This window comes from Salminus brasiliensis, chromosome 14 (genome assembly GCF_030463535.1).
Source record: "Salminus brasiliensis chromosome 14, fSalBra1.hap2, whole genome shotgun sequence".
Classification (NCBI taxonomy): domain Eukaryota; kingdom Metazoa; phylum Chordata; class Actinopteri; order Characiformes; family Bryconidae; genus Salminus; species Salminus brasiliensis.
The window spans coordinates 8192476-8205948 of NC_132891.1; the positions used below are offsets into that span (position 1 = coordinate 8192476).

At 41.1% G+C, this 13473-nt stretch overlaps 2 protein-coding genes across 4 annotated transcripts in view; one reads left to right on the forward strand and one right to left on the reverse strand.

Moving 5' to 3' along the window:
* The window catches only part of l1cama (L1 cell adhesion molecule, paralog a), a 78365-nt gene extending 69378 nt beyond the window's left edge, over positions 1 to 8987 (forward strand). For all 3 annotated transcript variants that reach the window (XM_072656421.1, XM_072656423.1, XM_072656422.1), the window contains one exon: positions 712 to 8987. In XM_072656421.1, coding sequence (XP_072512522.1) covers positions 712 to 967 — 256 coding nt within the window. In that variant the 3' untranslated portion in view covers positions 968 to 8987. The remainder of the gene's footprint in view (positions 1 to 711) is intronic.
* Positions 8988 to 9124: 137 nt separating this feature from the next.
* The window catches only part of ribc1 (RIB43A domain with coiled-coils 1), a 7363-nt gene continuing 3014 nt past the window's right edge, over positions 9125 to 13473 (reverse strand). The window contains exons 5-8 of the mRNA XM_072656424.1: positions 13094 to 13212; positions 11583 to 11822; positions 10308 to 10474; positions 9125 to 9266 (exon numbers count right to left, since the gene is read on the reverse strand). Coding sequence (XP_072512525.1) covers positions 9185 to 9266; positions 10308 to 10474; positions 11583 to 11822; positions 13094 to 13212 — 608 coding nt within the window. The 3' untranslated portion in view covers positions 9125 to 9184. The remainder of the gene's footprint in view (positions 9267 to 10307; positions 10475 to 11582; positions 11823 to 13093; positions 13213 to 13473) is intronic.

Here is a 13473-nt window from a genome sequence, read left to right on the forward strand (position 1 = left end):
CTCACCACCACCCTGAGCTACTCTACCCCTCTGTCCTTCCCTGGTCATTTTCTTGCAATTTGAAAACAATGTATAAATATTTGTCCTCCTTTCTATCTCTCTCTCTCTCTCTCTCTCTTTATAGAAATCTCTCTCTGTCGTCCTCTGTCTATCTCTCTGTCCATCTCTGTCTCTGCCTATCTATGTTTCTGTGTCCATCTCTCTGTCTTGCTCTGTCTGTCTTCCTCTGCCTCTATCTGTGTCTTTCTCTCTGTGTTCTGTTGGTTTTCCTCTGTCTCCTGTCTCCCTGTCTCTCTCCCTCTCCATCTGTTTTTTGTCTCACTCTCTCTTTTGTGTCTCCCTCTGTCTTTGTCTTCTTCTGTATCTCTTTTTGTCTCCCTCTCTCTCTGTCGTCCTGTATATCTATTTTTGTCTCCATCTGTCTTTTTTCCTGTCTTTGTCTTTTTGTCTCCCTGTCTCTCACTTTCTTTGTCTCTCTTTTTATCTCAAATTTATTTTTCTTTCTTTTTTAAACTTGCCTTTAATCTCTTTGACACTCTTTCTCCCTTTTTCATTCCACTCTCTGTTTCTCTCTTCCTTCTGCCCTTTTATCTTCCTGTCCGTTTTCTAATAATCTTTTCCTCACTCTTCGTCCCACTGTCTCTTTTTTTGCTGTTTTTCTTTCATGCTATGTTTCTTACTCTCTCTCTCTCTCTCTGTTTGGGTGAAAAGTGATAATGAAGAGAAGCGGACGGCCAGTCAGCCGTCTCTGTGTGAGGACAGTAAGCTGTGTAGCGATGGAGCTCTGGACTACGGCAACAGCAACAGCGTTCAGACGGAGGTGATCATGGACGAGTCTCTGGCCAGTCAGTACAGCGGTGCCAGAGACGAGACCGAAGTGGACCCCCAGGACAGCTCCTTCCTCACCCCTGTCTCCGTCGGCCCCACCACCCATGGCCTGCCCAACTCTGCCGCTGTGCTAGACTAGCGGGGCAGGGTAGGCCTCAGGTCAAAGCCGGATTCACACACGTGCCCACTTAACTCATATCTAAGTGACTGACCAAACAATCAATATGCACAGTACAGTGTAAACACAAACACTGAAAGCTGATGCCAAGTAATGATACACCAGATACACTGCTGAGACTGACTTTACACACGCTCTGACCAACCTGTGCACTTCGAGCATAGCTGGAGGGAAATACTAGACTAGACGAGATTACACTGCAAAGAGTGATGCACTGAATTTCCTTCAGATTTCCACATGAATGGCATGTATTACATCCTGACAGTTACTGCCAGCAGTGAGGGACCTGAAAGTAATGTAATCATTTTATTCATGTGGAAAGAACTTCAGTTCAGTGCATCACCTTTTTCAGTACAGACTGACATTCATATAAGTAGGGACTGCCAAGTAAACTGTTTACAGGTAAATTTGCAATAGTAGTGTATACAGTAGATAACCACAGGTGATAGCAAACGGCATCCCAGGTTTTCTGCCTGCAAAACTTACAGAACAGTCAACAGTCAAAAAAACAGTGCTATGAAATGACTTGATTCAGATGTGTACATCAGTTCCACAGGCTCTATTAATAATAAAAATAATACTAAAGGGTATTTAAGCAGTGCAATAGAATGACCATTTTACTTCCATAAAGAATCTTTTTGTAAAAGGGATGTGTGTAAAGAACCTTTCATAGGTTTAAAGAAGTGAGTGTAAAAGTTCTTTACCAACTCAGATGCACTTTTTTTTGTTTATACAAATGTAAATCTGGTTCTTCTTGGCATTGCTCAAATAACTCTTTTCCTAACAATTTTTCTTCTCTTAGTTTTATAATAATTTATAGATTGTGTCTTGTTTTCATTCTTAACTTCAATTAATTTTAATACCAGGATTTTTTCCCCAGTAATTTTTTAATTGACTAAAAACGTTCTGACTTGTTTCTTCAGTGTGGTTAACAATCCATACTGAGTTGGTCCTGAAAAGCATTAGTAAATGAGCTGCAGCTGAAATGGTTGCAGTATTGTCTAAGGTGTTTAGTCTGTGGCTCCTCCCCCTCAACTTGTTTATTGTTTGTTCCCATCTGCAGGTTAAAACTCACCTCTATCACATGACATCCTCAGACTAGGAGGCTTTTGACAGTGAAGTGTTGAGCCTATGCTGGGAATTGAAATTATGATCTCCTCACAGCAGTGCATGAGCAGCAGTTAGACTGTAGGGTCGGTCTAGAGCTGTGGAATTACACTACATAAAAAAAACTGTTCATGGACAGAGAAATGTACAAGGTTTCAGAGCTCTGGAGTGGTGCAACTGCCTAACTGCCCGCTTGTTAAGAGACTATAGGTTCAAATCACATCAAGACACATTTGCTAATGTTTTTAAGGCCTAAATTAATGTATTGTTGACCAAAGTGAGACGCAGACAAAAATAGTGGAATTTTGGAGTAAACTAAGCTGAGTTAACTAACAGTATGTTGGTCCATTCATTAATTTATTGACACTGTAAAGAGCAAGTGGTGTTTTCAAATTATAAAAAATGTTTATGCTGTCATAATCATAACAGCAGTAATAAAAGACATCAACACATTTTTGTTCTTTATTTGAGCTGCTTTTGGCACTTATTTATTGATATAGTAAACCGTTTATTTTTCTTTCTCGTTTAAACCTATCAGCTCTCTTTACTTTGTGTGAACATTTTATGACGAATGGACTAACAAAAATGGTCCAAAATCAGTTGGTCCACAATCCTGCAACATTGGCTTACATAAAAAGTCAAGCCTGTTTTTGCCTCCCGCTGTAAAAATACCACTGTGTGACATACACATCAAAATCAAGTCAGTTCAGCCCACCGTTCTTTTCAGTCTACGCAAATGACTTTAACCCGACGATTAAAACACCATAAGACGTAAAGACACCCCATGGTTAATGCCAAATACAGAGGACAGTGGGCAGTAGAGAAAGAGAAGAGCAGGGAGAATTGAGGGCCTTAAAATCCTGATCAGTGCATCATGCAAGCATATGCACAGCACGCGCTGCGTATGGATTGCATCGATGTAGCTATTTATTATATATAGTTGTGTGGTTCGCCATTCCATTGTCTTGACCTATCTGTAACGTTCATTTCTGCTTTTATTTTTTTATTGCCGATATTATGCATCGTGTTCTCTCCTCTGTTCCTCATAACGTCTGTGTGGTTTGTTACTGAGTTCAATACACATCCAGCCAATCCATATACTGTACTCCATAGCCAGTCAACATACTGTAAATATATATAAGATGCAATGATACGTTGAGATGAGGTGCTTTATATCAAGCTGTATATAGTCGCATCTAGCATTTAGCCATTTACAGTATTAGAAGCTGTCATCTCCATCAGTCCCTGTGCCTGTCTGCATAACAGATATTGCCGCAAAAGCTTGCCATTTCTCTCCTGTCTCACCTCCCCATCGTCTTCAGGTACAATGTTCCTCATTTTTCTATGTGTTTGTCTCTTTTTATTGTACGTTATTGTAGTGTATTAAACAATGTGTACTGACAAATCCTCTCTTGCAGTCCTGTTGGTGTAAAGCCATATGAATACACACTTCAGATGTGTAAAAGGGTATGAGGTAGTGTTGAGTTTGATAGGGTTGTGAGAGTACACCACACACACACACACACACACACACACACACACACACACATATATATGGTGGTGTACAAACTAGAAACAGCATATAAAAAAAACCCACCATACACCTTAAAAATTAAGGTCTTACAAAGGGTTCTCTCGGTTCTTCTATGCTACAGAAGAGCCGTGTTTATAATAGATGTGTGAGTGTGAAGAACCTATACATTAGTAAAGGACCCTTACATTAAGTGAAGGTTCCTCATACCTTTAAAAGATGCAATCTCTTTTACAGACATGGTTCTTTCTCTTTTATTCAAAAGAGTGGTTCTTCTATTGCATTGCTCAAAAACCCTTGGTAGCACCTTTGTTTTTAAGAGTGTATATGTGCACTTTGTAGGTTTACAATGACTGACTGAAGCCTGTCTACTGCCAGCCAACAAGCTCATCTGGGGCTCACATGTGTGCAACGAGTGGGTTTGTACATGTGATGTTACTGGTGCCCACTTGCGCTTCCCAAACAAGCTTCTTCATTACGGCCCACCTTAATCTCACATGAGTCCTATCTCGGCCCAGTGTGTAAACTACAAGCCAGGTGGGGCCCATGCTTAACCTCTCCTGGACCCCTCACTGACCCTTGTCAGATCATTGTCAGTGACCCTGTTAGGCATCCATATGTGGGGCCAACATGGAAGATGTCCTAGTTGGGCTTTCCATACAGGCCCCACATGGGCATACCGCATGATTTATCAGCCCCCTTCTACCTCATCTACCACTGGATTGCCACTGACCAGATATTATTTGGACCACCTTGTGGATCACTGTCAGCACATTAGTGCATTCTCAGCACATATGAGTACATACAGCGTTGCTTGGTTTTTTTTTAAACCTGTACAGTTGCAACCTGATTAGAATCACCTCCTATATTGGAGCACTTTGGAGTTCCACAGTTCATAGACTGTATTTATTTTGCGGTAGCCGTGGCCTAAAGGTTTAGAGAAGTGGGCTTGGGACCGTGAGAGCGCCAGTTCAGTCCCCAGGACCAGCAGGAAGTGGAGACAGGGAAGTGAAGGAGCAGTGCTTTGTCTTTCCTGAACATTCACAGCTGAGATGCCCTTGAGCAAGGCACCCAACCCCCTATTGCTCCCTTCTCTATGTGTTTTCTTCCTCATTCACAAGTGTGAGTGTGCCACGGATGGCTTAAATATGGTTGAATTCCATTTTACTGCTGTGCGATTATAACAAACGTGCTTTTCCACTCACAATTTGTGTCAGTCATTCTCAAGCCCTACAGCCCTAGTTGATTTCTGACCACAGGACCACTGTTGGTTGCATGTTTTTGGTGCTTGGGCCACTCTCAAACCAGCAGTGACTTTGTGGTGTGTAAATACTCAATCAACAGTGCTGTCATACAAAAACAAGCATGCCACTACCATGTGAGTATCACTACTGCACTGAGGGTGGTCCATCTACCATGCAACCATGTCAGTGTCGGTGGTTACTGGTGGTCCTGTGAGGGTGGGGGTTCCTTTTTAATGACAGCTGGGGCAGAAGGAGGCTGATAAACTATGCAGATACAGATGAGCAAAGTAACAGCCAGTAACTGTAAAGCTACAAAGTGCATCTTTGAATCTGAGGTTTTTTATGTGTGGCTTTCCGTTATTTTGTACACTCCCCATACACAAATACATCAACACATGGAACACATGCACAGTTTGGGCGAATTTTGTTTTGGATATGTAAAACACAATCATATGTGTACTTATTGCGGTTTGTGTCTTACACAGTGAATGTATGCTTTGTTGGGGTGGGATTTTGGATTCCTTACCAGTATACCAAATAGCATTTGTTCCTCTTTCGCTGTGTGGTATGTTTTGAGTTTTGCTGAGCAGTGTTATGTGGAAATAAATGAAAAGAACAGCATTAAGAAACGAATGCTAAAAGAAGCTCTAAGGCCAATCCTGTCATTGAGGAGGAATTGAGAGCAGACTGGAGATGGGAAGAAAATGCCTCTCCGTTTTTATTTGAATGTAAATAAATTCCAAATGATTGTTTTGTTATGGGATTTAAAAAAAACAGTGAAAAGTGTCTCGTTGATTACCTCGGTCTTGGTTTTACAGTTGTTGATGTTTTAATTCTTAAGCTTTGACCTTTTGGCATAAAATGTTAGTTGTGATATACATGTTCTAGATAACTAGTGAATAGCTTTCAAAAATGAAAAAAAAAAAAATCAACAAACCGTTCTTTGATAATCTTAATCACAAAAAAACCCAAAAAATAAACAAGAAAACTTTTTTTAAAAAAGGAAAATAGGTCCCACTTCAGATTAAATGTCTCTAATAAGTTTGTAATTACACATTAGAAATCCAGGCACTTGTACAATGTAACTACTGCTGATGTAATCAGTGTTAAAAGGGGTTACAGTAGTACAACTTGCATAAATGCATCTCAATAGCTGTAACAGCGTATCCTCTTTTATGATATAGATGGGCCTGTTTACACATGGAATTAACATGCATTGTTTTTATCCGGATAGTATCTGGATTTACTTTGACCGGAATCTGTTTACACTTGCCATTAAAATGTGTCCTTAGTGTGACCAGATGAGTTCTATTTTACTCTTCCCCATAAAAATTACACCAATGCGTACATCATATCCAATTCCTGTAAGCAACAGTTTCTCTTCAAAACTGTCCTGCTCCAGGAGACTGTGAACAGTTTAGAGATCTGATCACGGTGTGTCTTGGCGGTGTTTACTCCTGGATTTTCATGTGAACAAAATCAGAACGTGATCCGATCGCAAAAAACACATTAATGCCAGGTGTAAACAGGCACCAAGTACAAATAAATAACATGAGGGCAATTGTGTTTACATGAACATTGATTGAAGTTGATAACTGTGTGTAATTACACAAGCTGTACTAATATAGTAGTTACACTGTTATGACATGGCCTGATAATGTTTAACTACTCAGTTATTATCGATTCCTAATATAAGTTGGGGCCGGAAAACAATACGTCACTGGCCATTGACCTTTAAACTGAGAACCCAAACAAGATGACTTTCCTTGTGGCGTAAATTTCCAGCTGTTTCCTGTTTGCATAGAGTTGCAGTATTGTGTCTATCTGTTGCAAAGCTATGTCTGCAAAAGCAGTGCGAGAAGATGCTCTAGTCTTGTTTGTACAGTGCACATACAGTATACACACGCAGGGAGAATTTGCAATGTGCTGACTCAGAGTCATTGAAACCAGCCTTTCCGTGCTGCCTGCAGCGAGCCGAGGTCCGCCGGGAGAGATATACATGTGTGAGTGTGTGTGATGCAGTAGGCCGGGGCTGCTGGTTTTAATGGTGCTTTGTGTCGGCCTCCCTTGTTTATGCTGTACAGACACACTCAGGACAAAATTCTCTTAGAAGTCTATTTTCATACAGGAGGAATTAAAGTGATGTGAACTATGTCAATATTCAACCGAGCTGCTGCTAGACATCTGTGTTCTGTTAGTGTCCGAGCATGCGTTGGCCTTAGAGAGAAGTAGAGTCAACTTACAGATATTCACTTTACTGCTTTTTGCTTTTCAGATAGAGGAGATGAAGGGTAGATTTCCAACAGGATGCTAGGTTGCATTGTGCACTGTTAAAATCTTAATGCCAGGCCAATTTTAAATGATAAAGTAGCAGATTATACTGTAGAGCTGTGAAATTACACAAACTAAAACACTCTTGAGTAAATTTACCTTACAGTTCTTTCTTAGACACAGATGTTCTACACAGATATACTCTACAGTGGCACATCTGTCTAACTGCCTGCTTGTCGAAAGTCAGGAGATCATAAGTTCAACACCACAGCCCTACATTGTCAGAGACGTCTGACAAGAATAGGCAGGTGTCCATCATGTGATGGGGGAGTTCTAACCTGCAAATGGGAATAATGGGAGAGTGGGGAAAACTGAGATTTACTGGAAGTAAAAATGTAAATTAGGAGAACTTCTGACAAAATGAACACTCAGTAAAACACACTGTAATCAGTTACCAGTTATCATAACAAATTGGCCTGACTTTTTTTTTTTTTTCCAGTGTAGCCACATTGACCTTTCCATTCTCTGCCCACAAATGCACACGGTCTTTTAATCACATCATTTTCTAAATACATATTTTCTGTGACATCTATAGTGAAAGCTTCTCCTGCACTACACATATATTTGCTAAGGGCAATGCATGAAAAGACAGGCAGTCTAAAACATCACTATTTCTGTGAGGACTGATTCTAAAGTCAGGAGCGGATGTTCTAACACATCAGTATCATTCCTCCCAGTATCAAGCTTTACAGAATGCTGTCTTAAATCCTATTCAATCTAATGTGAGATTTTACTAAGGAACCTTTCATATGTTTCATATGATATTTATTAAATGAATTTCATAAAAATGGTCACACTTAGACTCTGTTTGATCATGTATTCAAGCTAAGGGGGGCTGAGATCTAAAGTCTAAAGGTTAGAGAGCTAGGCCAGGGAATGAAAGGCCTCTGGTTTAATCCCCAGAGCTGGCATCCACAGAGGACCTATTCCCTAATTTCTTCTCATGTGCTGAGGTCAGTGCCCACCACTCTGTCTGTGTGCTCTCACTGCCCTAATCACAAGTGTGAGTGTGTGTTCACTGCCACCAATGGGTTAAATGCAGAGATTAAATTCCGCTGTGCTGATGAGCAATGACAGTAAAATGTGCTTGATCTAAGGGTTCGCACAGTGGCAAAATGAACTGTAATCTGACACCTGCCTAGTTCTTATCAATTATTAGCAAGACGGTAAAGTAGCTTTTTACATGGAACATTCAACATTGCAAGAGGAGTAGCATATTTGGCATGTCTACCAGCATTCGCTTCCAGCCCCAACGCAGTTGTTATGAAAGGACACATTTGTGGGCACAGCATGACTAGGGCAATGTATCATCCTATCAGTACACATTCTACTGTTTTACTGTTCTTTCAAATAGCTAAAAAAATCTAAAACTGGCTTCAGCTTCTGTAGGCTCAGTACTCGATTGGTCCAGGCATAGACATCACTTGATTGATAGAGTCTCTTATGTCATGTGCTCCCGGTTTATGACATAAAATCAAATCAAACAAAATTCAAGAAATCAGATAGAATAGAACCAAGACTAAAAAAGTAAAAACAGAATCAGTGGATCAGAATTAAATGAATGTGTGGGAGTGCACTTCTGGGTTTGTATTTTCCATTGTGTTTCTCTGTGCCATGAGGGCGTGTTGGAAAAGTGGGAAAGTGAATAAGGGACTGATTGGGGTGGGTCTGTAACAGTGGGGTTGAAGTGGACAGTGATACTGTATGTGAATCATGAATCAGCCACTGTATGTAAATGCTTCGAAAATAAAGTCCATGAAACAATCTACACCTATTGCAAAAGTGTTAATGATGTGAAAATCGAGGTGCTGTGGTGTCTATCGTTGAGTACCGTAGTTTGCTATCATAATGAATGTGATGGGCCTGATTAAATGTGACAGTTCTGTAAGTGTAACTCTACCATCGTTTAAAATGTAAACATTCAGATTTATTTCTTTGATGTTGGGGAGGTGGTGAAAAAGGGATCTAGCGAGAACTTGTGTTGAATTGGGTGAAGTAGCGGGAGGTAGGCCGGTTGGTGTAAATCTGCTTGCTGAGGTACTGCTGGCTGCAAAAGAGACAATTCGAAGTGTTAATCAATTAAATGATTCCTACTCTCTTGGCTTTCCTTGATCAAATAAACATTACATTTTTCAGGCTGCATAAGAGCACAGTGGTTTAGAATATTACATAAAATATCATAACCCATAAAGTATGTTCCAAAGTGAATAATATCATCACAGCAAGATTTTAGAGTTGACTTCTTGCTGAGTTGTAAAATAGCACTTAATTAAAGGTGCCCTAGAATGGGACTGTATTTATCTGTATTTATCATAATTGAATATTGAGCGGTCTGTACATGGAAATGACAAACTGTAAACCTCAAACACTGTTGTGTCCTCCTTCGAAAGCAAAACCCACATACGAAAAATGAGCCAATTCTACCAATTAGCAAATCTGTTACACAACTTAACTCATGCCCCCAAAATTTACATACACCCAGCTAGTGAAAGCTTTTATAGGCTAAACGCAATGGCTACTTTGGGAGAATATAAAGCTAATGCTAACTAACTGGATGATGCACCACTCACAGAAGGGCTGATCAGGCACTTCACAGAGTAGTGCTTAACTCAGTCAGCTAGCTTTAGCTTCTATTTTCTCTCAAAGCAGCCCATGCTTTTTCTACAGGCAAGCTGACGAAACGAGCAGGTACCCCACCAGACTCCACTAAAACTCTCCAGCTAGCACACTATGCCAACTGTACACCAAGAGACGCTGAGTCCTGCACAGAAGGCAAATTTATGTGTTTCTAGTAAAATAACAGGGTGGTAAACAGACTTGTTAAACAGCATCTGGACATTTTCCACCCCAGCTATTCTATGGCACCTTTAACTGTAAAAAAAACACTCATTAAAACAGAAAATATCATTGCTTACCATTTAACAAAATGCAGTGAATCATTGATGCACACTTAATATCAGGTCAAAGACTTATGATAGGTGCTGGATCTCATGAAACTGAGTAAAAGCTATGAGAATGATGTTGGCCGTGAGGTGAGGCTCATTCATTTCCTGCTGCTCTGTGGTAAGTGAAGGTGTGCTGCCCTTACTGTATCTGCTGCTCTTGGGCCAGCTGCTGGTTGTACTTGTCCAGCTGTACTCTCCTCTCTCTCTCCAGCTCCCTCAGTCGTCTCTCTTCCTCCACCTGCTGTCTGTTCTGCTCCAGCTGCTGCAAACCCCATGCTAGCTCCCTCTGCCTCTCCAGCTGTCTCTGTGCCTGTGGAGAACAGACAGAGATGCCAGTGCAAACAGCACAGAGAGAATGCTGACTCTGAGAGCTATTTAAATTAACCTAAAATGGGAACAGAAGAAGTTTTTTAGATAATATAATTGTATAGTATATGTAAGTAAGTAAGTAAGTAGTAAGTGTATTGTCCTATACTATGTACATTATCTGGACAAAAGTGTTGGGACACCTGCTCATTCATTGTTTCTACTGAAATCAATGGTATTCAACAAAAGAGCTCATCCTGCTTTTGTTGGAGTTACTGTCTCTACTGTCCAGGGAAGGCTTTCTACTAGATTTTGGAGCATTACTGTGAGGATTTGATTGCATTGAGCAACAAGAGCATTAGTGAGGTTAGGACGTTGGATGATCACCACTCCACCTCATCACCAACTCCCCAACTCATCACAAAGGTATTGGATGGAGCACCACCATTCCAGAGAACACAGTTCCACTGGTCCACAGCTCAATGCTGGGGTGCTTGCTACCCCTGTAGCTCACGCCTGGTTCTTCAGCACCTTGGAGAGCAGCTTAAAGTCCCTTTGGAGTCTGAGGGTCTTCTTCACCAGGTAGTGGATGTGGCAGGACCACAACGAGAAGTGAACACCAAGGTACTTGAGACTGTCTACTTTTTCCATGGTCTACTCTTTCCATTTCCATTCCGCTGATCTAGACAGTATGTTAGCTCCTCTCATGTATTCTGCAACAGCCCACTATCAGCATCTTTTTCTTGCTGACATTTAAGAAGCAGATTGTTATCATACCACCAATTGTTCAGGTGTTTAATCTTATCCAGGTAGGCCCTCTCATCCTTATCAGAGACCAGGCCCACTACAACAGTGTCACTATCTTCTTTATACATTGGCTTCCTTTTGGATACCCCTCAAGTTGTAAAATAAGAACTAAGTTGTTAGGTCTGAAAGGACTCCATAGGATTGTCGAGAATTAGGAGATGGAGATGTCAGGAGATGACAATTCCAAAGTATACTAAATCCCCAGACTCTTCAAGCCTAAACACCTAAAAACTATAGAATCCTCTGAGCTGGCTGAGATAAAATGTTTGAAAAACACAAATTCAGTTTAGGCAGCTCCATCTCACCTCTCTCTCAGCACGCTGTTCCTCCCTCTGTTTGTAGATAGCACTGAGTTGCTTGGGTCCCATTCCCTTCCAGCGATCCGGCAGCACTCTAAGGGCCTCCACTGACCCCTCACCTTTTCTCTCTGCGGCCTCCGGACACTCAGTCAGCAAGTCGGAGGTCACCATGTGCCACACCTCCTTCATCCCCTCGCCCTCCTGTCTTAGCTTCTCCTGCCTCTCTCTCTCCTGTCTTTCGTCCACCTGCAAAATGTCACTTGGGGTCAAGGGAGTTCAGGGCTCTGCTTTGGCCTTCAACCTTAGAAAGATTTAGCGTGACCTTGGAGAATCGCTACCTATCGACCAGAAGTGACACTAAGCAACAGAGAAGCTAAAGGTTTACCAGACTGATTCAGATCAGGAAATAATGTGGAACATCCTCCGCAAAACATGCCGACATATGGGTAACTTGTCTGTTACTGAGCAAACGAGTAAACACTTAATAATTTTAATGAGCTGCAAAGAAAACACTCAGAGCAGATCTGCTGTTAGAAGATTCTATAAAAAGCTCCACTGAGAGAGCTCTCTCTTTCTTTATGGGCCTGTTTACACACGCTGCATTAACATGTGTTTTGTATATGGATAGTATCTGGACATTTTCGTGTAAAAGCTCACCAACATCATTTATGTTTTACTACAACTGCTCTCATCAAAACTGTCCTGCTCCAGGAGACTGTGTACAATAGATGGATCTCACATTCCCGTAAAAAAGACGCTGCATAATGTGGACACAACCCTGGTTAAATATACATGGACAGCAAGGTCTGAGCTCACCTGTTGGTTATTCAGAATGCCCAAGTCACAATTTGCATGAGCCACGACTAAAAACCTGTGCTAATATTAATATTAAACACGGATGATTACACCAAACGATCAAGATGATGAGGCTTGCTTTTATTCCGTAAACTTGTCTGTGACAGTAAAATCGCTTGATAAAGTCGTTTGGTGTAAGACTGGCATAACTTTCACTATTTTGCCCTCTCTCTCTCTCTTTCTCTCTCTCTCTCTCTCTATATATATTCATCTTTATCTTGCTCTCATATTTTTTTCTCTTTGACACGCTATTCCTCTCTCTCTGTGTTTCTGTCTCACTTATTCTCTTTCTATATGTGTTCTGAATCACTCTTACAATCCTTATCACTCTCTCTCATTTTCACTGTCTCTCTCTCTCAAGCTCTCCCACTATCTCTGCCTCTCTTTTTCTCTTTTGTGTGCTTTCCCTCTTTCTTGCCCTCATTCTGGGTCTCAATGTCTCACTCAACCCCCCCACCTGCTGCTCTCTATTTCTCCTTCTGGCTCTTTTTCTTACTCTCTCTCTCTCGCCCTCTCTTTCATAGTAATCACGTTGATTCATATGCTAGCCAGCTCTGATGGATAGATTTGCTGAGGCCACAAGCTACAGATGAGACTAAATCAAATCTCTCTCTCTCTCTCTCTCTCTCCTGGTTATTTTTTCTCAGTCTCTTTCCCTCTACCTGAGCCTGGTTGTAGCTTTTAAGGGCGATACAGGCTGCTCGTTTGCACTCTTCCTCCAGCGCTTCCAACTGGACTGCTCTCAGGTCCTTCTGCACCAACTCCATGTTTCTCAGCAACTCTACAAACACAGACACAGATACAGACAGATGTCTAAACACCACACATTTGTCTATATATCAGTATAAGGCCTTTAAGCATCAATGCTAGAATATTACAACCAGTCTGTCAATAAGAGGAACTGCAAATGTTAGTCATTTTAATTTCAATGAGTAATTTGAATTTTTTAGACACCATAGACACCAAACAGTTAAAGGAGAAGGAGGGCAGACCCCCCACAGCAGAGCTATCATCAGAAGCTCATAGACCATAAAAATTGGAA